Source organism: Quercus robur, chromosome 7 (genome assembly GCF_932294415.1).
Source record: "Quercus robur chromosome 7, dhQueRobu3.1, whole genome shotgun sequence".
In the NCBI taxonomy this organism is placed as follows: Eukaryota; Viridiplantae; Streptophyta; class Magnoliopsida; order Fagales; family Fagaceae; genus Quercus; species Quercus robur.
The window spans coordinates 6,956,449-6,983,354 of record NC_065540.1 but is presented as its reverse complement, the minus strand read 5'-3'; the positions used below and the strand labels follow the sequence as shown (position 1 = coordinate 6,983,354).

The window sequence follows — 26,906 nt, the reverse complement described above, 5'->3', positions numbered from 1 at the left end:
AATAAAATGTTTTTTTAATAATTTCTTTTTCAATTTTTTATATTTTTTATTGTACTAGCCGAAACGCCAATACCAGTCGATACAACTGAAATAGGCCGATACAACCTAGTATTTTTTCCAATACGTTTTGTAAGAGTAACGGTACCTATTTAATGGCTGGTATGATATATTTATCCAGTACGATATTGACTTCCTTGATTGGCTTACCTTACAATTTCAAAAGTTGTACATAAATTAACGAGTTGAGAAAGTTGGCAAAAAATTCTACCAAATGATTTTTCAACTCTTTGAGAATCCATTCATGTTTGAATCAGTTAAAATATGTTGAGTAAGTTCACACTTAACAAACACATTTGCACAGTTAAAACTGCCAATTAAAATGACCCCTAACATTAGAGGAGTGGATCTAGACTTTGAAACATTAGAAGAAGAAAAAATGAAATGACCCCAAACTTGAGAGGTGTGATTTGCAATTTACTCTTAAATTTAAATTTGTCTGCTTATCCACAAGAATAAAAATCCTCTGTTTTAGTACAACATGAATAACAAGTGATAGAGTAGCACGAAGAAACTTCATTTTCATAACTCATAAGCACAACCACACTTTTCTCAAAAAGATAAAATTTTGAAGTATTTATTTGGTCTATGTTTTATTCAAATAACTATTTCGTTGACACATACATACATGTGCCTTAGTACTTGAAACATATCGGTTTCTTATTACCAATTTGGGAACGCATAATTCCTCTCTATAATTTATGGACAAAATGTGATAACATAGTCGGGTGCACCAGAGCAGGTAAAGGTGCTGGTAGGATCATCGTAAGCATAGCTATAAGCTTGAGGACATTTTTGCTTAAAGATGCGAGAATATTTTGTGGGTGGACATGTTTTCGCAGTGTTAAATGCACCAGTGCAACAGTACTGTGGTTGATTGAAAGCAGTACAAGCGCTCTTACAAGCAAGTACGCTCCCATCAGACCCTTTCACTTGTAATTCCGCTGGGCAAACCGCGTTCACGTTGGCTGGACAGCTTGTGGCCTTGCAATCACCAGTGCCGCCTCTGGTGGCTACAGAAACAGGCAAGTTGAAGCCATCTACAAGGCTAACATCGTAAAAGTCCTTCCCACGATTGGCAGCTATGTTGATTTCTACTAAAGAAGCTGGTGGGATTGCACCATTACCGTTGCATGCAACCTGACCGGTGCTACAATCAGCGGTCTCGCAAGTGAACTTTCCTGATTTGGTGGTGCATCGGGTTCGAGCCCAGAACCGGCCTTTCCATGGAGCTTGAACATTCAGTGTTAAAGATGCTTTGGATGCTAACTCAAATCCAGTTTTTGGTAGTTGAGGTTTTTGATCCGAAGTTAGGGTTCCTGGCCAGATGGTTCTTGGACAGTTGTTTGTGAAAGTTATTTTAGCAGAGTGCGCACCTGCATGCAAGTAAACCAAACACTTTTAAACATGAAAAATAAAACCTATCTTGTAAGCAGAAACTTTTACATGTAGATATAATCACTTATCATGATGATGGTTATGTCTGTAAGTGTTTCATTAGTAAAAGACCTGACGACTCAAGTTTATAACCGTAGGTATCCAAATTATATTGAGCAATTGAAATATAAGAGGTGTCCATATAAATAAATAAATAAATAAGAATCATCGATGATATGAATGTGCATGAAATCTAGTATACTTGCCTCTATGTGACCTGTTCATTAGAGGCCTATTCCTCTATGGACTATATGTTAGAAGAGATCAAGAGAGAAAGAATAAGGGTCCAGTACATAAAATCTAAAATACGTTTCATGTGAAAAATTAGTGAATATAATAATGAAATCTTAATCCGAGTGGTTCATGGCTTTATTGTATAGCCGCCCGATATGAGATTGCATGTCCACGAGTTTTCAAGAAAAAAAAAAGTGTTACAACCTAAAATATTATTGTGATTAGAAAAGAGGAAAATTACTGACAAAAGCAATATGGTAGTTCATATCAGAAGTAGATAGTGATTAATGAGGCATACCAGATAAGAAAAAGAGGGTCAAGGTAAGGCCGTAGAGTGCCAGGATTTTCATCATTGTTGCTTAATTTGGTGGTAACAACTAACAAGTGTATATGAAGAATGATGAACTTGAGTTTGGTATGGCTTGGTGCTAATCCAATGAACTTAGCGTGGTATATATAGTCGTTTATACGCTGATTTAAAGGCTAAACATACGGAAAATTGGACTTGGATTTTCTAGGAATTCTTATATTATTGACCCACTTGATTGTTATCTTTCCATTACGGATGCGGGTCGCTACCGCTACTGTGAGTCGGTGACTAATCTACAAGTGTCAATATTTGGTAAGGGAAGCAGTGGCCAGTGGGAATTAGTCGTTTACAAAACAGGTTTTCAAACGTCATATATAGTAGTATGACTGTTATGTTCAATAGACTTTTGTATTCAAAATTTAACAACGTGCATGTGAGGTAGAAACGAAGCATCTAGTCTGATTTCAACATTATCATGACTAAAAGGTTACGTATAGAGATTTATGACCTTGGAAATTTGAGGATAACCCTATCCAAACTCTAAGTTGTGCCAAAACTATTTATCTGATTTCAACATGGGAATGGTTTGATGCTTTGAAATTGTTGAGGCGGCTGGAGTTTTTTTTTTTTTTTTTTTTTTTTTTGGAGGTGGCTGGAGTTATATTTACAATTACTGGTAGGAGGACTGCAGCCAATTCGTAGGGCATCTAATCTTGGTATCTAGTATAGGTTCCATTTCTATTCCTTCGGCCAAAAAGATATTTTCATAATTTTAAAAAATAAAATTTTACCATAGACGAGGATTGAGATCTAAAGTTTTTAGAGTAATTTTATGGAATAGTTTATAAATTCTTATCTAGACATTTAAAAGGATTAGATTTTATCATATCATCAATATTTTTTTTTTTTTTAAAGAAAAAATTAACTATCATCATTTTTGTATCTATTTAATTTAAATTATCATGACTAAAAGGTTACGTATAATTTAAATTAATTTAAATTAACGAAGCATCTAGTCTGATTTCAACATTATCATGACTAAAAGGTTACGTATAGAGATTTATGACCTTGGAAATTTGAGGATAACCCTATCCAAACTCTAAGTTGTGCCAAAACTATTTATCTGATTTCAACATGGGAATGGTTTGATGCTTTGAAATTGTTGAGGCGGCTGGAGGTTTTTTTTTTTTTTTTTTTTTTTTTTTTTTGGAGGTGGCTGGAGTTATATTTACAATTACCGGTAGGAGGACTGCAGCCAATTCGTAGGGCATCTAATCTTGGTATCTAGTATAGGTTCCATTTCTATTCCTTCGGCCAAAAAGATATTTTCATAATTTTAAAAAATAAAATTTTACCATAGACGAGGATTGAGATCTAAAGTTTTTAGAGTAATTTTATGGAATAGTTTATAAATTCTTATCTAGACATTTAAAAGGATTAGATTTTATCATATCATCAATATTTTTTTTTTTTTAAAAGAAAAAATTAACTATCATCATTTTTGTATCTATTTAATTTAAATTATTGTTGATGTTGACAACGTCTTTTCTTTTTTCTTTTTCCATTCACTATAGAATAAGGGAAATTACCAAATCAAAACTTTGTTTCTTTCTTATAGAGCATAGCTAACAATTTTTTTTTCTTTAAATTTTTTTAGAAATGTTTTTTTATTTTTATTATGTCTTCTTTAGGGTTTTGGTATTTATTTTTCTTAGCCTTAGCATTTTTTTTTTTTTTTCCTCTCTAGTTTTAGGTGTTCTAACTAGAAGCATGTTTAGGCTAGAATAGGGGTTTCTACCTTAGGGTGTGTCATGCAACCTTTGCCTTACATACACTCCCTTGCTAGGGAAAAAATATACCCTGCAACGGGTATATGTTACCTGTGTCTCACAACTGGTGGGTCTCATTAAGGAGTGAGACCCACCAATTGTGAGATACAGGTAACATATACCCGTTGCAGGGTATAAATCCTCCTTGCTAGGAGGCATGTGTACACATCCCTAGTCATTTGTAGGTAGGCTCTTTAAGAAACATAGCCTTAAGGTGCTTAGAATGTTTAAATCTTGTTAGAAATATATTCGTAGGTAGGGCCTGTTTGATATATGATTCCAAATAATAGTTTTCAATATTTAAATATTGAAAACTATGATTCTGGAAGAAAAAAAAATATGGTAAGGGTGTTTTTTTAAAAGTGTTTGAGTTACATTGCTCATTTTAGAGCGTTTAAACACTGAATTTGAAAAATTCTTCTTACCAGTTTTTAGATTTCAAACAATTTTGCTCAATGACACTTTTGTAAATATTTTAAAAACTGTAGGTCCCACTTATTAGACTAGATGTCATAAAAAATAAATTAAAAAAATTAAAAAAAAAAAAACACACACACACACGCACAAACCAAACTCACAATTATATTTTTTTTTACTATGACGTTTGAAAAACATACGAATTATCACAAAATAATAATAATAGTAGTGATGGATCCAAAAAATTGGGGCTAATTTATATGATGAACAAACCTACGCAAGAAAATCCTAATTATCCAACTTAATTTAAAGAGAATCCAGTTGCACTTGAAGGACTTAGGTACCATTTTTTGTGGGACTGCACATTTGGTAAAGTTGTTTTAGTAAAGTTGTTTAAATATTATAGAAATATATATAGATGAAAAAATATTATAAAAATACGTGTTATATTATTTAAATAATGAAAACTGTTATTCAACGTTGTCAAAGGAAATTTGTAATACGATGAGCTAGACACTATCACACTAATGATCTAGTTGATCATGTAGAGCATCTTGTCCCAGTTACCGGGCCCATTTGTAACCTGAGCAAGGTCTAGAACCTGATGATGACAATGCTAATAGTAACGGCTATAGGTGTAGATATAGAATAGCACTAGATTAGTTGGTGGCCCACGCCATAGAAGTCGTGATGCAAAAGAGACAGATAGGGATAATGTTAATAAATATATTGGTCAACTTTGTGATGCACTCCTAGCCTGAGAATATTGGGGACAGGCCATAAAGCTTTACAGGTTGTATAAAATAACAAAATTGAAGTCCAACAGAATGCATGAGTGCATTGTTGTTATTCTAGAATCCCATTAATAGAGAGAAATGGATGACTTTTCATGATTAGATTTTTTGGTTGAGTAGATTTTAAGAATGATGGAAAAAAATAAAAGATAAAATAATATTTTGGTGTATTTGGTAAGAGAAAAAAATGGGAAGGAAAATTGGGGTCTAAGGGTTTTCTCCCTTAACTCACTAAATTGCAATCTCCCCAATTTGAAAAATAAATAGAGAAGAAAAAAAATCCCACTTGGAGATACCAAATTTCCCTGTGCAACAAACGTCCACTCTCACTTTGTCCAAATTTTTTTTCCAAACTTCTTCTCACATGTCCTATTTTTTCGTTCCTACTTTCTTTTTCTTTTATTTTTGTGTGCACTTTTCACCCAATCCTTTTTTTCCTCATTTATTTTAGATTTTTGTACTCTCTCTCTCTCTCAATGAAGTGCACTCCATTAAAAAAAAAAAAAAAAGGTATAATTCGTTACTTTTTATATCTAATAGAAGTATGAAAGTAAATTTATACAAACGAATTATCACAAAATAATAGTAATAGTAGTGAAGGATCCAAAAAATTGGGGCTAATTTATATGATGAACAAACCTACGCAAAAAAATCCTAATTATCCAACTTAATTTAAAGAGAATCCAGTTGCACTTGAAGGACTTAGGTACCATTTTTTGTGGGACTGCACATTTGGTAAAGTTGTTTTAGTAAAGTTGTTTAAGTGTTATGGAAATATTTGTAGATGAAAAAATATTATAAACATGCGTGTTGTATTGTTTAAATAACTAAAACTGTTATTCAAACAACGTTGTCAAAAGAAATTTGTAATACGATGAGGTAGACACTATCACACTAATGATCTAGTTGATCATGTAGAGCATCTTGTCCCAGTTACCCGGCCCATTTGTAACCTGAGCAAGGTCTAGAACCTGATGATGACAATGCTAATAGTAACGGCTATAAGTGTAGATATAGAATAGCACTAGATTAGTTGGTGGCCGACGCCATAGAAGTCGTGATGCAAAAGAGACAGATAGGGATAATGTTAATAAATATATTGGTCAACTTTGTGATGCACTCCTAGCCTGAGAATATTGGGGACAGGCCATAAAGCTTTACAGGTTGGATAAAATAACAAAATTGAAGTCCAACAGAATGCATGAGTGCATTGTTGTTATTCTAGAATCCCATTAATAGAGAGAAATGGATGACTTTTCATGATTGGATTGTTTGGTTGAGTAGATTTTAAGAATGATGGAAAAAAATAAAAGAGAAAATAATATTTTGGTGTATTTGGTAAGAGAAAAAAAAGGGAAGGAAAATTGGGGTCCTAGGGTTTTCTCCCCTGACTCACCGAATTGCAATCTCCCCAATTTGAAGAATAAATAGAGAGGAAAAAAAATCCCACTTGGAGATACCAAATTTCCCTGTGCAACAAACGTTCACTCTCACTTTGTCCAAATTTTTTTTCCAGACTTCTTCTCACTTGTCCTATTTTTTCGTTCCTACTTTTTTCTTTTTTTTCTTTTTTTTTGTGTGTGCACTTTTCACCCAATCCTTTTTTTTTTCCTCATTTATTTTACATTTTTGTACTCTCTCTCTCTCTCAATGAAGTGCACTCCATTTTTTTAATAAAAGTATAATTCATTACTTTTTATATCTAATAGAAGCATGACAGTAAATTTATATAAATCATATTTTTTATTCTACTATTTTTCTTCTCAACTAAACTTAAAAAGTTTTTCATCTCTTTAATTTTCCATTCCTCCAACCAAACATAAATGAGCAAAAATAAAATGTTTTCTAAGGGAAATTACAGTAAACTCACCTGTAGTTAGGCCGATTTTCGCTTTGCCTACTCGTGATTCAAAACTTAACACTTTACTCACTTAAGATTTGCTTTGTTAAGGATCCGTTACCTACCTCTCCATTTGCCATTAAAAAAAAAAACACATTTTTGGACGAAAACAAACATAAAACACATTTATACAAAAAAAAGTATGAACATTAGAAAGGTATGAACATCACTGGAGTTTTGTTTTCTTTAGCATGGGAAATGATGTAACACGGCTGATACTAGACTTTCTCTTCCCCTATTTTCGGTATGCAGAAACAGGGGTCATACTTTGTGTATTTTGTCTTATATCAATGAAAGTTTCTATCTTTTAGATCAAAAAAAGAAACAAGTAAAAATCAAATGAGAAGTAAACATTCTCAGCAACAAAGAAACCAACACCAAAATCAAATCCACCAAAAAAGAAACCAAAGCAGAAAGGGTGGTGATTCAATCTCAAAACAATTATTCCTTCCGCCTAGGTTATGGATTTTTCTCTAAAAAAAACTTTTAATTTCAATCTCGGTTCTCCAAATTTCCTTATATTTCTTACCAAAAAAAAAAAAAAGAGAGAGAGAAAGAAAGAACAAAGCAAAATCAGATGAACCCACAACTAAAACCACACCAAAAAAAAATAAATAAATAAAAAATAAAAAAATAAGAAACCCATGAAGCAAAAACGAAGGCATCACAATTCAATCTAGACCATCGGGATGAAAGAACAAAGCAAAATCCCCACAACCAAAACTACAATAAATATGAAACCCACAAAACAAGAATGAAGGCATTACGGTCCGATCTAGACCGTTGGGATGAAAGAAAAAAGCAAAATCAGATGAACCCACAACCAAAACGGCAAAAAAAATGAAACCCACGAAGCAAGAACAAAGGCATCACAATCCGATCTAGACCGTTGGGATGAAAGAAAAAAAGCAAAATCAGAAGTACTTGTAGAGAAGGAAAATTCCCGACCTATCACAAGCTGACACATCATGCTACTAAGTCCACAAAGTATGGCCAATTACAAAGCGCCACATGCTACTATTAGGTTTTGCTATCACTATTCAGAAACCAACAGAAATTTGCCAAGTGTCGTTGAAATAAGGGCATAAAATGCATGCAAAAATCAATCACACATCAGCGTATGTAAGCGATGACATAAGCAGCTCGGCGCGTGTAAGCGATGACACAGGCAGTCCAATCGAGTGTTAACATGTGTCACCTTGAAAATCAAAGCATTTTGGCCAATCAAAAGATGCCACGTGTCTTGGAGAAAAAGTTTTAAAATTCCTCCAATCAGACTGTGACACATGTCACCAATCAAGCTTCGCCACATGTCGCTCATCTACCCCTGAACTCCTATAAATAGAAGTCTTCCTAAGGCATTTCCACACACCAAGAGACCAAGAGATCTTGGGACACACCAAGGCATCCATGCCACAAGCAACATCAAAGAAGATACAAAAGTATAGAAGCTCTGCTGGAATCAAGCCCTAAAGCCTCTAGAAACTTCAAGAACTTCAACCTCAAATACGAAGGACATTCAAAGCAGAATCATCCAAACTATCTACCTGGATCTTAATGTTTGCTGAAATCAAGCCCAAAAGCCTTCAAAAACTTGAAGAAACTACACATTCGCGAAACTCTATGGATTCAAGCCTCCAAAGCCCCCAAAAAACTTTCATCACAAACCTTCAAATACAAAGAACATTCGAAGAGAAATCATCCAAATCATCTTCCTAGATCTCAAAAGTTCACTTGAATCAAGCTCTAAGGCCTCCAGAAACCTCAACAAACCACAAATCAGGGAAGTTCTATGGATTCAAGCCTCTAAAGCCCCAAAGAACTTTCATGAGAAACCTTCGAAGACGAAGAACATACAAAGAATACAAAGAACATGAAGAAAAAAGAATTTCTAACAAGCTCATAGCCAGAGATTCATTATAATTCTGTTTCAAGGGTCTTTGATCCATCCTTCAACCAAATTGAAGGATATTTGGTGTTCAAGTCAAAATCACATTACCACAATACCAATTAACAAATCTTTCAAGGAGATCGAATCAGATGATCACTCTTTTGTAATCACAGAGAATTGTACCATGTATTCATCAATACAAATTCGCATTTGTGAAACTATTTTACTTGTTTAATTTATTTCAAATTAGAAATTTAGTCGTCAACAGAACCCACAACCAAAACCACAAAAAAAAGAAACCCATGAAGCAAGAATGAAGGCATCACAGTCCAATCTAGACCATCGGGATGGATTCCTCACAAAACAATGGTGTTGATCTAGGCAAGGAATTAATATTCTCCTGTTGTGGTCGATCTGGCCTTTCGCTGTGGTGTCTGATGTCCTCCTTAACTCCACCATTGGAGAGAGAGAGAGAGAGAGAGAAGGAAAATATGATATTATAGTGGTTGACTTAGGCTTGATTTTTCTGGGCATATGTTCTCATAGAAGTTCTTAAGCAATCAAAACCCTAACTTTTTTATTTTTGTTACGTTTGTTTTTCTCTAAAAATATGTTTTTCTAATGGCAAAGGGAGAGGTGGGTAACAGATTCCTAACGGAAATTACCTTAGGTGGGCAAAGTGTTAAGTTTTGAACCACGAGTAGGCAAAGTGAAAAAGGGCCTAACCACAGGTGGATTTATTGTAATTTTCCCTATTTTCTATCTTCTCATTTTTTCATCCCCTCCCTATTTTCTATTCTCCCACTTCTATTGATCATAAGATTGGATTGATCATGTTTTAACTGTAATCCCTTGAAAACAAATTCAATCCTACTCAAGATTTTATTCAATCCTGCTTCATCAATCATGTTCACTCTTGGTTCATAAAGAACAAAAATATCTAGCCCTTATGTTTTCTCTTTGTTCATTGAAGAACAAAAGTACCTAGCCCCGTTGTAAGCAAATACTACAAATTAGGCCGTGTGCATGGGTGCCTTTGTATTATTATCATTTTAAAACTAATAAACAAATAAAATAGGAGAGAGGAATTGGTTTAAAGAACATGCCTGTAACCACGGCCTAGAGGAATCTGGATCCCTTTTTTATTTTTATTTTTTATTTTTTTGAGAAACCAAAAAAAAAAAAAGGAGTTTGGTCGTGTGGATCCGTTGGTGTTACGATTTGACCCAAACCCACATCACATTTACTCCATTGGAGAATACAAACTTAAGTCACTAATCTCACATATCTATATTCAATTTTCTCATTTAATCGAAGAACAAAATGTGAGTTTGGTCGTGTGGATTATGGACGTGGAGGAGGACTTAGGACACCAACGATGTTTGGCTTTTTTATGGCTAATTTCTAGCAAACTTACCGTGTTTTGCATGTAATTAACTTATTTGGCGCAACATTTTAAAAAAATAAATAGGATACGAGATGTAAAAATTTGAGTCTAGATAATTTAGAATTTATTATATATATACAATTGTAATCCAATTTAGAATCTAATTGAATATTCTTTTAGCTCTGACTTTAACTATATATAAATTTGACACAAAAACTAGGTAAAAAAATTAAATAGGACACATTGAGGATTCTAATTGAATTTTCATCACAGGTTTGACTTTATATATATATACACACACATACACACACTATTGAAATGATGAATGACGTGTCATTTTCTTATTGGTTTGAACCAAAAATTATTGGAATGAATAAATTCTCCCTTCTAATTCGAGTTCCATCTTCTATTTTGACATTGCCCAAAAAACATATTATAAGTGATAATCATAACTGTAAAGAGCTTTGTATCATCACTTTTTTATGTTTGTAGTAAAAGCATCAAATGTTTAAATCCTTCACCCTAATAGTGAATTAGTGATAATCATAATGGTAAAGAACTTTGTATCATCACCTTTTTTATGTTTTTAGTCTAATAAAAACGTTCAATGTTCAAATCCTTCTCCCTAATATTGAGTTTGGTTCAATATTTTGATTTAAAATTTTTTTAAAAGTGGCAATCTGTAATTGTTACAAAAATGCAATTTCTTACATTTACAAGACTAAAAAGCACAATTTCAAGATTTTACCAAATGCCTAAAAATAACAATTTGAAACTGCCATCACTCTAGCCAAATGGTCACTAACTATCAAATTATATTTATAAAAAAATAAATAAATAATAATAATTGTGGGGCCCGATAGTTTATGGGCCAGGCCCATTTGCTCGTGGGGAGCCCGCAAGCCCAAGCTGAAGAAAGTCGTGGCCCAAGCTCAAAAGTATAAGGCTGAGGATGGCCCAGATATGCAGCCGAGGACGGCTTAGTCCTCGGCAAGCCTAAAGCTCCCTTGACAAAAGGGGTAAAAGAGAGCTATAAGAACAAATCCATAAGAAGATCTAAAATATCTCAGGACAGTTGTCCTTAATACCCTTCATTGATAAGACTTTACACCTAACAGAACCTGATTTTTAGGCTTTATTAACAATCCCCAACAATTCTGGGATTAGATTGACGGGACAAATATCAGTCCTGGAAAAATTGACCCTACACGTGGACGAGGGACAACAAACGTAGGCTAGTATAAAAGGAAAGGTAAACTAATTAGGTAGGGATCCATCTCACTTCCTGCGGAAAAAGCTCCAGGGATGAGAATAACCGGATAATATATGTAAACCACCACGAAAAAGTCACCGCCGGATAACCGGAGAAAAACATTAGTGCTCCTCGGACCTGATCCGAGAAGCCCAATCCCACAAGTTATAAAACTGTGGGGCTTGGATATCCAGGCCGAAGCCTTTTCTTATCTGAGTTCCTTAAAATCCGGTTTGGACCAACGTCCTGTGACCAAACGCTAGCCTTTTAAGCCCACTCTCTACAAATTTTATTGTGAGGGATCCTTCACGTGCGAGCCCAACGTAATCGTTGGGCCGTTTGAGAATCGTGTCCCTACAATAATAATAATAATAAATAATAAATAAAAACCAACAAAACACTAGTTCTCAATTCGCTTAATTTCAAAATTTTGGTTTGTTCGGTGCTTATATATATATATACATATACACATACACGTACTCAGGGGCCGTTTAGGTTCTCGTCTCATTGCTAGCTGGTGATTCCCCAATTGTCAGAGCCACCACCTCCACTTGCCTCAAGGACATCGCCGCCTTGTACCTCTCTCTCTCTCTCTCTCTCTCTCTCTCTCTGTGTGTGTGTGCGTGTGTGAGAAAGAGAGAGAGAGAGAAAGAGAGAAAGTGAATTTGGTTAATAATTGAAGCTAATGCTGGTTGCAGTTGTTGCTGGATCGTATCTCTAGGAGGACAACGGGTACTAATTCTTTTTATATTCTACATGAAATTTTAGGGCTTGATTATGTCATTTCTGTGTTCAAATGTGGAACGTGATTAGTGTTTTTTTAGCGTAATTTTTTTGTTTTGGATTCAGTGTTTTTGTCAAATGATGGCAAAAACCCTTACTTTACTACTCTAGTTAGTTTTTTATTGTTAGCATTAGTTTTTTTAGTATGTTAAATTAGTTCAAAACCCATAATTCTCAATTAGAATTATCGATAAATGTGTAAATTTGCCATTTTTTTTAATGACTTAAGCTTTTGGATTAATAATTAATTTATCATGATATCAGTGCAACTGTCTTCGCTCTACATCGTATTTAAAAAATAAATAAAAATTTCACACGCTGGCCTCTTTGGGACAATAATTAATTTATCATGATATCAGTGCAAATGTTTCCACTCTACGTCCTATTTATAAAATAAAATAAAATAAAATAAAAAAACAAACAAACAAACAAAACTAAAAATTTCACACGTTGGGCTCTAAAATTTAAGGGCAGTTTGGACCCACATGTGAGATAGAGTATTAGAATTCTCGTTAAATGATTAAATTTAATATTTTTTTTATAGCTTAAACTTTTGGGGATAGGTACTAATTTATCTTGTTGATTAGAATTACTGTGCGAAGAACTCCATCTTGTTCAAGCTAAGTAAATTTTTTGCCTTTAGGGTTGAAAAACTTGAAGCTTAATAGATAGGTAGGAATAAGTCTGAATAATATTGATTTGTCCCAATTTCTGGATGGGTTTTACAAGCTTTTTGTGTCGAATGCTCTAACTTGAAAGATTTGACTAAAGTAATATGTTATGTTGAAGGCAAAACAAGTTAGTCCTCTTTCCCTTTTAGAACGTAGTAGCTTGATATTCGTGATTGAACTATCTTATAGTTTTTTAAGTTGGAGAACATGAGCTGATGAGGGAAATCGGTTTCTTTTCACTGCTTCATGCTTGATAATGAGTCTTCTCAATATTTTTCTTGGACTCTTTTTTTTTTTTTTTTTAGTAAGATTGTGCTTAGACTTATGTCTGGGAAATTATATTATTATTATTTTTAAAATATGAGATTCTTATTTAATGTTGAGATTGCGCGTACCAATAATTTTCTTGCAATTTACACATTAAACCATTGATGAATAAGGTTGACATTGAACGAGAGAGGTAGATTTTCAGGTTGAATTTTGCTTGACAGGTGCAGACAATATAACCATCTCAAACAGTTGGTAACTACTATTTGTGTTTAACATGGCCATGAGCTTATATGCTTGAGGGTTTGGCACCTCTTAGTCTTAGTGTTTGCAAGATAACTATAAATAAAAAAATAAAATAAAAATTAAAAAAAAAAAAAAAAAAACCTCTTGGTGTTTCCAAAACATTTAGTATATGTTTGGATTCAGTTAATTGCGTCGACGCGTTTCACGTTTGGTGTTTCCTCTTCTTTTTTTTTTTTTTCTTTTTTTTATGCATGCGTTTCAGGAGACATAGAGCACTGTTCAGTGGGTCCTGTGTACTGTTCACAGGACCCACAAGTACTTTATTAAAAAAAAAACGTTAAAAATGGGTCTCACGACACTATTCACATATTTAAAAATTATTTTGCTACAGTGTTTTTAGTTTTCAACAAAATAAACTCTATCTAAACGAACCCTTAGAATTCAAATTCCCTACCCCATTATAACTATCGAATTATAAAAAAATAAAAAATAAAAATGTTATAATTAAGGATTTCTTTTCCAGTATTATGCGTATTACATGAGTATTGAGTCAAACTCGCTCTTTTGTTTCCTCATTATAAATTTAGATTGGCATTTTCTAATCAATTTTACTCATATGGTACTGAGAAAAAAAAAAGTTTTACAAAAATGGCACCTTCACCTGTATAAGAAAATGGGTAGAGGGTGAGGTCGTGAGTTTAAGACACATTAAGTGCGTGTGTAATTTATCAATAGAGAAAGGCGGAAATGGCCTTATGAATCTATAACTTTTGAGGATATCATTCCTTCAAATTTGGTTTATAGTTATCTTATCTCTTGTGCAACTATAGGGCCTCCATAACCAACATCTTATACAATAATGCAAATACATCATTTTTGTCTAAGGTGTTACTTTAGGAGATTACGTTGCTTGGTGCTCAGATTCACAGGTTTCTTTTACATGCTCAATTATTTTATTCCTGGAACAACTTTTATTACTCTCCTAGGTTGTTCTCTTTTATTTAGAAGCTAAATGCAGACTGGCGAAGAGCATCAGGCCTACTTGTTTCAATAGGATCACATTTGGTTGACTTAGTAAGTCTCTTTGACTTGGTGCTTATTTTGAACAATTTCAATAGTAGGTAATACGAAGCCAACGCGTTTAAATATATTTAGTAAAACTGATAATAAAATTTTCTTTCTATATTATAAATAGAAAACTCGCCAATCAGCTTAGCTCAAATGGCACCTTCTCTCCTTGTAAGAGCAAGGTAGACTCGTAGAGGGTGAGGTCAGGGGATTCAAGATCTATCTGGTACATGTGTACCTTTCCAACAAAAAAATATATAGGTCGAAAACTCTTGAATTAAAAATTCCTTGATACAAACTAAATATCTTATGAAAGTTCTTGCCCTTCTACATTATGTATAGAAAAAAGTTGCTTAATTAGAAATTTCGTTTGCAAGATGAATGTGTTATGGAATATTTATTACGAGAGAAGGAAGTTACACATGAGACATTAAAGAAAAGGGACCAATTGGCATATCATAAGACACTTAAGCAATATATTTTTCAAAAGTTGTGGACAAAATCATGAATGTAGTTGTTTTGGTGATGAGTGAGCTTGAAAACATTATAATGGATTCTGTAATGACCTATTTGGAAGTTTAGAGAGGGAGGAGAGTAGAGGATAATGATTATCCTCCACCTTATTTGGATGTTTTTAAAATTAGTAAGGGAAAGAGAGTAATTAGTCATTCCTCTTATTTGAATGTTTTAAAAATTAGAATGGAAAGAACAGGAAATGATTTAAATAGACAAATTTACCCCTATTTGAAAATGGACTTGCAACATTGGTCTATGATTAATTTGTTAGATTAAATAATTATTTAATTAACATTCTCATTCCATCAAATACCACTAATAAAAGTATAAAACTAATATTAACTATTATAAAATAATTTTTATTACCTCAAAAAAAATTATAATAAAAATTCAAAAATTCAAAACCCAATTGGTCATTGTCGTTTCAATGGTGGGCGAAAGAGAGCCACCGTGGCATGCCAGTGGTGGTGAAGATGGAGAATCCGAATTGGTCAATGGTGGAACTGGAAGGTCCGATAGAGGACGATTTTCTCATCACAACCGACTCGCCCGGGTCAAGTCATACTAGAGACAAAGGCCACCGAGGATGCAAAAACACCAAGTAGCTCACTTAGGTCCTAATGCTCAAAGCCCACCGTGCCGTCGGTTGCTTGACCTCCATCGCCTCCGCAATGTTCAGCCTCGCTGCCTTGATCCATCGCCGTCTTGCTTCAGGCTAAACCAACTCCGACAAAATCGAAAACAAGAACAACGACGCTTCGGTGGAGGGAATGGAGATAGAAACTATAAAGATACTAGCCCAAAAAAGAGTTAAGACTAGCCCAGAAATTGTGTTTGGTTTGTAAGAAAGCATTGGGAAGATTTGTCATTTGCAATGTTAAATTTTCTCAGAAAACAAACAAATATTATTTATATAATGGTTTTGTAATTTTGTTAATTTAAAAAGCGTAAATTAGAGAATTCATTTGGTCAATAATTTATCTACTTTACTCTCTCTCCAAATCTCTCTAATTTGGGAGAATTAAAAATGAGGGGTTGGAGGTAGTTGAAACCCTCCAAACCCCTCCCCCTCCTTCCTTAAAAAACTTCCAAACAAAGTAATTGAATTACTTTCCCTCCCTTTACTCTACTAACCCTCTTTTTTTTAACTTCCAAACAGGCCATAAAGTTTTAAGATTTCATCCAAAATACTGATGGGGTTTATTCAATTTGTGTTTACCTTGAAAATGCTGCCAAATTTTTGCAAGGGTAACCACTTGATATCATTTGTGATGATTTGCACTTTAGAGTTAGAAAGACAATTAAGAAGATGGTGATAATTGTGAGTTTGAAAACCTACCAGGCAATAATGGTTAAATACGTTTAGGATCTTCTTTTTCTTCTTAAAACCACATTTCCTTAATTAGGAGTACAAGAAATCAGAAATTGCTCTTTGCAAATTGCAATCAAAATCTTTTACAACATTGAAACCTTGCCCTTCTTGATTAGCAATAGCATTAGAAGAAACAAAAAAAAAATTAATTTATATTTGTCAGCAAAGTTAAGATCAGCTAAAACCTAAAGTAACAAACAAATTCAAAGCAACAAAATAGTCAAAACTCAAAGAAGAAACAATGTCACACACTCACACTGTACATGACCAAAAAAATAAAAATAAAAATAAACCAAAGATGCCTAAACTAAAAAGCAATCAAAAAATAAAGTATATTAATAAAAACCTAAACAAAAGAAAATGGTGGCAGTGGCATAGAGTTATATGGTCATACTTACATGCTAATTGTTGGCCAAGTACATCTGTTCAGACTTCAAAGCATAAAAAAATTTATGCACAATAGTAGCCTGTTGCAGCAAGTTTTGAGAATTGTGAAAACTGAAAAGTGATGATACATGTACAAACTATAAAGTACAAAGTGTGAATCTGTAGGATAGGGCGCAGAGAACAATGCTTTTTTTGGATTTTTTAAGGTTTTTTTTTTTGTTTAAATTACCATATTATCACACATTTAAATAATAAAATAGTCAATAAAGTGGATCTCTTATGTAATTTTACACAATTCACAAACCCGATTATGTTAGTAAAACCCAACCGGGTCACACCGGTTGCTTAAAACCCACCGGGTTGCATTGGTTTTAACCAAGTCACATATTTTTCCGATCCAATTGATCACCCGGCTTGAGCAATGTGCTAGGTCACCGGTCTGATTGGCCGGGTCAAGCCGAGTTTAATAACACTACCACCTCAAAAAAAAAAAAAATAATAAAAAAAAAAAAAAAAAAAAAACTAAAACTAAAACTAAAGTTGACAAATGCCTTAAATGAATGAACTTAAAATTCAAATAACTAAAATAAATGAAAGAAAAGTTGAGACTAAAATAGATTTTGGAAAAACATAGAGCACACATCAATTGGTGTATATTAAAAAATTATATAAAATTCACAGATTTTTACTTAATAATAACGCACAACAATAAGTGTATAATTATGTGAATTTATATGATTACCGTAGCACAAAATGTTCGTAAAATTAACCCCTTTTTATGTGTTTTGCATTTTAACATAATATATATATATATATATATATATATATATATATATAGTGATAGCCCTTACTTTCGTGTCTTTTCACTGCAATCACAACTTCCGGTTTTGTCTCTTCATTGAAGGGTGATTTAAGCTGCTTCTTGTTTTTCTCAGCGGTCTCAAATGGTGAGGAAGAGCAAAAATCCCAGGGTGTTCGATCTTCAAGGAAAGAAGAGAGACCTGTCAGCTAAAGGACGTGGCCCGTGACCTCATTGCAAGGACATCTATCAGGGAGATTCCGAGCTAAAAGAGCACATGGATAAGTGCAAGATGAAGGTGATTAATTACCAGATCTACTTGAATCTGATTCCTGATTTCCTCTATACTCTTTCCTGGTAGTAGATTTGTACTTTGATTTGATTTTCTGTATGCATTGCATTTGATTGAAATCATTAATCAGAAATGGGTATGATAAAAAAAAAAAAATTCCTTTTTAGAATAATATCAATTTGAAATCATTGATCTATCAGAGAAATTTTGAATAGAACTGGTTGGCAATTTGTTCTGAGTTTTCTTTGCCAGAAAGGGGATCTCCACCCTAGATACACTTAATATGAATTTTATGTGAATGAAGTGGGTTCCTCGATGATCCCTTACATATATGAGGAAACCTAACTGTAGCATTATAGCTAGAAGAGTGTAATGGCCATCTGAATGTGTAGAATTGGGTTGTGTGTGAGATTTTATTATGCCATAGTTCAGCAGCTCCAGCGCAATCTTCTTGTTTTTGTTTGATAGGTAATGGATAATTTCATTTTTAAAAAAGTCCATCATGTTTACAAAGTGTACTTGAAACAAGACAAAAATATGTAAGCAGATTGAAGGAAATCAAATACAACCCCAGTATGAGACCACACAAATAACGTCCCAACTAGAAAAGACTTTAGAAGATCCACAGATCTCTCAAACATCTCTCAATTCCAATGCATTCTTGTTCTTTGTCATTACTTTTGTTTCTTTTATTTTGGTGCTTGTCTCTTCCTGAAATAAAGCTAGAAAACACGTTTCATTAGACTATGCAATTCTGGCCTATCTGATAAACTCACTAAAGCCTTACTTTATTGGAAACATATGCAAATTACCTCACACTTTATGATATATTAGAAAAATATTGTAACAGTTGTAAAAATATGCAAAAATATGTGGGAAACTAAAAATATTGTAAAAATTGTGAGGTGGAGACAATAGCTCTCTTAACCTATTGATACCCAGATATGTCCCACCAGACAAAAGTGCCATTGCCTTCATCTCTTCAGGGGTCCATTAAAGAATATGGTAGAAGTGGCCAGGACAGCCATGGAGAACAATCTAAAGTTAAGGTTGGCACTTCCATGGATAGTGATAAACCTTTACTTGTAAAAGAGGATGCATCAGGTGATTATCCTCTTACTGCAAATATTGCAACAGTTGTGAGGTGGAGACAATATCTCTCTTAACCATGTCAGTGTGGGTTGCATTTACCATGTTAGCAATATCTGTATTCATTCTCATATATGTCCCACCAGACAAGGTGCCATTGCCTTCATCTCTTCAGGGATCAATTGATTCAGTATCATTAGAATACGGCGGGAGTGACCAGGACAGAAATGGAGAACAATCTAAAGTTAAGGTTGGCACTACTATGGATAGTGATAAACCTTTCCTTGTCAAAACATCTACTTCTAGGCAACTGTAAGTTAATTCACCTGCACTCACTTTTCTGTCTTATGCATGCTGGGCATCCTTTCCGTAAGTTTACACCCTGTCCTCCACTATATCAATCTCTAGCATTTGTATGATAGAGCCAACCTGAGATTCATTAGTCCAGCAAATACATTTAGAAAATATCCAAGTATGAATATTCCTGCATTGATTTTGATTTTAAACAATTAGAACACTAAGGGTATGTTTGACAACTGTTTTACTTTATTTTTTTCCAATTTTCTATTTTCAAAAACTATTTTCTATTTTCTAGACCAAAAAAATTGTTTGGTAACTCAAAATAGACAAAAAACAAAAATGTTTTCCAAATCTCAATTTCCAAAGGAAATTGAGAATAGCTAATAACCTGTTTTCAGTTATGAAAATACGGAGAAGCCTAATGAACTTAATGAAGTCTAGGCTTCGAGTCCTAGCTGAAACAGAAAAGTGAAACCAAAAGCACAATAACAAAGACCAAATTAAACTTGCAGCCAGACACAAACCCACCGCTCTCTCCTCCCTCCCTCCACTTTCCTCTCGTCATCCATGAAATCCTCTTTGTTCACAGCCTGACAAGAGGAATTGCCAGACATGACAAACTTGAGCATCAATTACCAATGATATATGAAGTTCGACCCAAGCCTAGAGTTAAATGAGATTTCATGTTCAGGCTTTGGTCTTATGTTTGAAAGATACAATGCCTGTGTGTTCATACTTTAGTGAGCATGTTTTAGTCTGGCAACAAATGCATGTACCTGCTATGCTGGCATGTGATTGTTTCGACACATCTTTTTTTATATCAATTAAAAAAAAGTTCATAGATTAGCCTAAAAAACAATATATAATATATAGTTCATAGATTACCAAACATAACCTAAGTTTTGTTGGCTTAATGAGAGCTTATACACCTGCATTCTGTAATTAGCATTTTAGAGGTACTTCTCTTGTAAGCAAAATTTCATCTTTCTTGTTTTCAATGGTGAGTTGTTGTTGTTGTATGTGCTGTTGTAGTGGGGACTAGGGAGACAGTGGACCACCTTTTCATACATTGTAGTGAAGCTTTTAAGTTGCGGAGTTTTATATTTGGGCCGTTTGGGATTTAGTGGGTATTATTGGAGAAGGTTCTTGATTTACAATGCAGGTATCATTGGAGAAGGTTCTTGATTTATTATGTGGGTAGGCTCAGACCAATGTTAAGCAAATTGATTGACCCTGCTCTGGTTGCTTTTATTCCTAATAGAAGCATAATAGAAAATATCTTGCTATCCCAAAAAATTGTGCATGCTTAAACTTACCACTTGACTAAATGTGCAGCCTGGACGTGCTAGAGATGCAGCAGAAACAGCTGATTGTGGGGGGGGGGGATGCAGGGGCGAGAGGTGCAGGGTAGTAGTGTGTTAAGACTTTTTTTTTTTGGGTGTTAAGACTGGTTTTGGATTTCATGTACTTCACAGAAACTGGTCTAGTTGACCATTCCACTCGTACAAGACCTATGGTTTATATTTCTTGCGACTAAAAAAAATTTATATTCTATAGCTTGAATGCATTTTTTGTGTACACCGAAAATGACAAATCACATTTTCAGCTCATTTTCAACGTCACTACCAAACACAAGAAAATGAGACAGTTTTCTAGATAATGCTTTTGGAGAATGAATAATTTTCCAGAAAATTTAAAGTGCTGGGGCCGGAGAATTGTGACACTAATATATTAGTCAAGACAACCCAAAAAATACCTTTTTAACGCACACATATACACACTTTTTTTATTTCATAAGTTAAATATATACACACCCAAAAAAACACTTAGTATTTTCTATCAAAAATACATTTGTTTCAAATTATATGTAAAAAATATTTCAATTGAACTAATGAAATTTTCAAAAACATGAATGATCAAAACTTGGAGGAATATGTTTGGAGCTATCTTATTCTAAACCATTATGTAGCAACTAATGAGATTTTTCTTGTGCAGTTTTAGTAATAAATGTTTTTTGTTAATGATTCAATGACTTAATCGCCACATAATGGGTTGAAAAGATAATTCCAAACAAGGTGCCAAACTTTTATTAAAAAAAAACCTAGCATTATGTATTATGTGTGTGTGGGATATAAGTCATACATTAGGACATCCATAGGAAAAAAAATTCACCAAATATAAGATCACATTTTACCATAATAACTGAAATAGAGAAAAATAAAGAACTATCTCTCTATAAAAAAAAAAAAATGAAATTGAAAAAAATAAAGTAAGGCCAATTATTTTTTTTAAAAGCATCGTTGAGCCATTTTGTAGGTCAAAAATTCAAAATAGTAAAATAATTTTATATACATAAAAAAAAATATAGAATATGTCAAAATTCTGGGGCAGCCACAACCCCCCAGCCCCCACCCCACCCACGTGTGTAACTTACATTACGTTAAAAAAAGGGGTAAAAGCCACGTAATAGCTTATCTCTTACCCCAGATTTTCATGCCCTTCTTTCATTCTGAAAAAAGGGACCTAGTTTCTTTCAAAAACAAAGAAAGATATATATAAGAAAACGTCACAGATCTGGAAGAAAGAAACAAAGAATAAGGGAAAATAATATAAGGAAACGCAGGAATAAGTATAACACAAACACACAGTCATCATAGCCTCAGATTTGAAAAATGATAATAACTTCAATATACTTTCAGGGTATAACGGAAAAGAATAAGAAGGAAGCATACCTTTGATAGATAGGTCTCGATAAACCAACGAAAGTTCACACCTTATCGATCGGCGATCTACCCATCCACCTTTGCTCTACTCAGATCGGCCGATGTCTGAACACACAGACAGCCATCGCCAACAACCTTGGAGGTGTTCTTATCTTGGAGAAACCGATGTCATGATATCTCTCTCTCGACTGGGTGTGTGTGGTTCAAATATAACTCCTTGAAAAATAAGGTCAACCGCACTAATGAACACCGAACAGCCATGAAAACATAATCTCGACACGGCGTTCCGATCTACCCCATCCCCCTTTTTTGCTTTACTCCGATCTGCAACCTCGGCTTTGTGGTGGAGGCTCCTCATCTTAGAGAAAAGAGATGCCATCTCTTCTCTGTGTGTAGTGAAAAAATAAATACCTCCAAAAACCGGTCAACCGCACCGATGAACACATGATCTGATGACAATTAACAAAAAAAAAGCCATACCTAAGATCTCTCTTCTTGCGACACAGAGAGAGAGAGACGCAGAGAAGGTCGAAGGGAGGGTGGAAGATATGGTGTTTAGTGCAGACGGTGGAGATGTGGTTTTTAGAGGCGGAGGAGTGGTTGAAAAGGTAGAGATTGAATGAATGAAAGATGAAGATTCGGTGAGAGACATAAAATAAAGTACACGCGTAATGTGAACTGTAAAGAGAGGTAAAAAAAAGGGTAGACAATAAATCTAAAATAAATCTAGGGTTGCAGTTAAACGCACGTAAGCCAATGTGATGTAGAACTGACTCTGTACTCTGTGCCCATTATCGAAATTACCCAATTAGCCTTGCTCGTACCCAGCGGTATATTTTGCTTTTTTACCTTAAACAGTAAATAATTCCTTTAAAGTCTCTGTGTGTGACTTTTTATTTTTTATTTTTTTTTTGAAAAGAGTGAGAATGTTATGCGAATTTTCACTCTCTATATTTTAAACTTAAATTACCACGTCACAAATGAGGTACAAGCGTATAGCTCTTGCATCGATTAATGTAAAATGGTAAAAAAAAAAAAAAAAAAAAAGGTATATTTTGAAACGTCATTCATTTATATCATGTAATAAGTTTGTATAAATTTAAATTGTTGCTATAATCATCATAAATTTTAAATGATTATTATTTCACATAAAAAATTAGTTTTTAATTTTGTATGTGCAAATAAAAAGTGTAATAAAAAATTAAAAAATATATTTTAATAAAATATAATATAAAATAAATAATTTGATTTCGGTATTTTTGAAATGTAGTGTAAAATCTACTTGTTATTAGTCTTTGTACTTTTTTCTATTGTTGTCATTTATAGTTTAGTCTTATTAGGGATTGAAATCTAGTCTAATACCTAATTGGTGTTGTGCACGCCGGAAATGAGGCTGTTGGATTTGACCTCACTTGGGCTCTCAACTTACTTATAAGATGGGTTTAAGATTTCCTATTTTGGATCGTTCTTGGCACTGATACTCAACGTAGTTTATCCTCTCTTTTTTTGAATCACTGTTTCTCTCTACTCTCTATTTTTTGTGAATCTCTCAACAACCCCTTCTTCCTTTCCATCTTCTTATATTTATAACTTTGATTAGTGGGGAGACTATGATTACAACCATAGTTAGTGCAATTGGGGGTCCAATATCATCAGTTGTAAGTGGGTGGTTAGGTGGGGGTGGAATATGGCGAGTGTGGCCTTGGAGCTTGGTTCCAACTCAAGTAATAATGCTCGGTAGTGATGTTTTCTGGGAACTGCCGAGCATGTTGTGGTGTGTTCGGATTTTAGTCTTTCTTTATTATTCGAGAACTTTATGCCGAGCAATGGCTAGGTGATGAAACTTGGGCTTGTAGTTTGTGAGGGTAGAGTAGAAAGAGATTGGAGGTGTGGGTCGTGCTGCTAGGCCTGAATCCAAGGCCCAATTGGATCCGGGCACCTCAGTGCCGTATAGGTGTAATTACTCATTTTCTCTTTCACAAACAATAAAAACATTTTCAATCTAATGGCTAAGATTGAAAGCAATTGCATCATGTGCAACATTTATCTCAATCCTGTTATTATAGCATATTTGGTATTTAGCACACTAAACACCAAAAAACCTCTCACATCACATGTTCTAAATGCTAAAAGTTTTAATATTGATTAAGAGTACAATTTCAATATTAGAACTGTATTGATAGAAATGCTAAAACCTTTTAATATTTTTTTTATTCTACTTTTCTCTCTTCTCGCTCTCACCCACAGTCTCTCTTCCTCTCTCATTCACTCTCATTTTCTCTTATTCACTCTTAGCCTCTCCACTCTATTTTTATAGAATCATCCTCTCCTTTCACTTTCACCTCCAATCTTGCCGTCGATCTCTCCTTTAATCATGCCACCTCATATGTTGCCAATCTCACTATGAAACGCCACCACCGATCTCATTAGACGACTCTTACTAAGCCCCCAACCTTGGCCAACTGCATTTGGCCCAGTTGTCATTAGTCTCGCCCAGCCTCCTCTGCCTAAGACACTGCTAGTCTCTCTCTCTCTCTCTCTGTGTCTCTCTCTCTGTGTCTCTCTCTCTCTCTCTCTCTCTCTCTCTCTCTCGTGATGGTTGTAGTGTTCTTTTTTTTTTTTTTTGTGGTTACAATAGGCTGATATTGGTTGTGGTGTTTTTTTTGGGTGTTGCAATGGGCTGATATTAGTGACCAACGGTTGATTTTGTGTGGTGGTGGGTTGTGGTGGGGTGTGCTGTGGGTGGTAAGGAATTTTGTATTTATTTATATATTATACTATAGGAGATTTTTAAGCTTATTTTAGTGTGTTGTATATATTATTTTAATGTGTTGAATAAAATAATATAATATCTAATGTAAGGTGTATTATAAAGTGGTGTGTTGAAATTAAGAAAAAAAAAATTATATGTTAAACTAGCATTTGGAATGGCAATGTTGATGCTAATTTTGCTCTTTTATTTGGGTTAGAAGAACAAGTTATTTTGCTGCCCATATTACAACTAAGAGTATTCACAACATGGGTGTCAAACCCACTCAAAAGCTATTTTTAGCATCTGAAACCACAAAAAAAAAAAAAATCATATTTCATCAAAGATGCCATATCTAAATTTTTTTTGATATCTTGCTATAGTGAACTCTCATAAATGAGAGCTCATTGTAGTAACTTGCTATTATTTTTTAAAAAAAAATAATTTTGTGGTCATTGGTTGTGGCAGTTGGTTGTGGCAGTTGGTTCTTGTGGTGATTTAAAAAAAAAAAAAAAAAAATTTAATGAGTTGTTTATATTATTATAAATGACATGGTAAAAAAAAATAGAAACTTTGATGTGGAATGAATTGTAAAGTGAGTTGTTATAATTGATTAAGTAGGTTTTTGAGTTATTAAATGCTATATTTTTTGAGATCCCTAATGTGAATGCTCTAAACATGCCTTAGGTTCTAACTTGTCTTTGTGTTTCAATAAAAATAATCTGCAGCAGCCCTAGCCACTGTTTGTAAGGTAGACATACACTCTGCTTTTTCTTCCTTTTATTTATATTATGAAATTGAAGCTTATAATATCTACTAGGGCTGTCCAGAATCATCCAAAGACCCAACCCACTCGAAGAAACCAACTGGATCCAATTCAATGCCGGCCGACCCGACTACTCTAGCAGTCGGCGACAAGTCTTTACCACCAAAAACTGACTCTGGCGGGTTGGTTTCGGTTTAGGTTTCCTTCCCCTTAAACTCGAAAAAACAAAACTAACCGAACGATACATAGATTCTAGCAAAAATTTCCAAATTCTGGCGAAAATTTTCCAGATTTTGGCAAAAAAAACCCAGATTCCGGCGATATTTCACTTCAATCCGATGAGATTTTGATTGGATCTGGCGAAATCTCATTGAATCCAATGAGATTTTTGCTGAATCTAGCGAAATCTCATAGAATTCGATGAGATTTTTGCCAAATCTGAGTTTTTCTCACCTTCTTCTCAAATTTATGACTTCGACCAACCCACCTGCCACCCATGGAAGGCTTGATCCGCTCGACCCAACTACTCTGGTGGTTGGCGTGCGGGTGCATTTTTCTGCCATTTGATTCTAGCAGGTCAGTTCTGGGTTGAGCATAAACCCAACCCAGACCGACCTGTGGAGAGCCCTAATATATATATAGAAGTATAAAACACAAGATTTAAAAACTATCTTTTAATTATTAGTTATTTTTTATTCAACTAAAATTCAAGCTTTCTAAGGTCATATTTTTTAAAATTACTGCTGCTTTTTTCACTTATTTAATTAGTCATCTTTTTTTTCTTTTTTTTTTGATAGGAAAAGCTTGCTTCGTGGTACGTAAATTTTGAAAAAAAAAAAAAAAAAAAAAAAAGAAGAAGAAAATTGGTGGCGAGCACCTGTCGCCATGTTGGTCCAAAAAGTCGCATTAATTTCTCGCAATATATACCACCTTAGAAAAGTTTTAGCCATTTGTTGGTGACAATTTATCGAATTGAGCTAGTCATCACTACCACCAAAGCATAAAAAGTTTTAAACTTTGAATTGAAACTCACAGAAAGAGTAATAAAAAATTGATAAAAAAAATATTTGAATAAAAAATGTAGTAGGAAATAGATAATTTAATGTAGGTGTTTTTGAAAAGTAATAAAAGCATATTCACACAAAGTAGTAGCTCACAATGAAAAAAGCTAGTGCTACAAAAAATTTCATAACTTTTGTTACAACTTATCTCCACGTGGCAAGTTGTGAGTGGTAGAGATGTGGACCTTCATGGTAAACTTTTTTACTACCACTCACAACTCGCCACGTGGAGATGAGTTGTGGAAAAAGTTGTGAAGTTTTTTTAGGTCACTAGCATTGTTGCTTACAATATCATATCTAAAATGAAAA

General features: G+C 33.9%; 1 protein-coding gene and 1 long non-coding RNA gene across 2 annotated transcripts; both read right to left on the bottom strand.

Moving 5' to 3' along the window:
• Positions 1 to 558: 558 nt before the first annotated feature.
• On the bottom strand, positions 559 to 2,194 carry LOC126691964 (thaumatin-like protein 1). Its single transcript, XM_050387301.1, has 2 exons — positions 2,027 to 2,194; positions 559 to 1,433 (listed from the first exon to the last, which is right to left on the bottom strand). Exons 1-2 carry the CDS (start codon positions 2,079 to 2,081, stop codon positions 757 to 759), a joined length of 732 nt encoding a protein of 243 aa, XP_050243258.1. The 5' UTR covers positions 2,082 to 2,194; the 3' UTR covers positions 559 to 756.
• Positions 2,195 to 18,336: 16,142 nt separating this feature from the next.
• LOC126691968 (uncharacterized) lies at positions 18,337 to 22,741 on the bottom strand. Its single transcript, XR_007644912.1, has 2 exons — positions 22,031 to 22,741; positions 18,337 to 19,427 (listed from the first exon to the last, which is right to left on the bottom strand). It is a non-coding gene; the product is annotated as an uncharacterized LOC126691968 (long non-coding RNA).
• Positions 22,742 to 26,906: the final 4,165 nt, after the last annotated feature.

Bases quoted from the DNA above. Each gene is read 5' to 3' on its own strand.
- LOC126691964 (XM_050387301.1), bottom strand. From the start codon at position 2,081: ATGATGAAAATCCTGGCACTCTACGGCCTTACCTTGACCCTCTTTTTC. The intron at 1,434-2,026 runs GTATGCCTCATT...ACTTGCATGCAG, and splicing joins GACCCTCTTTTTCTTATCTG to GTGCGCACTCTGCTAAAATA.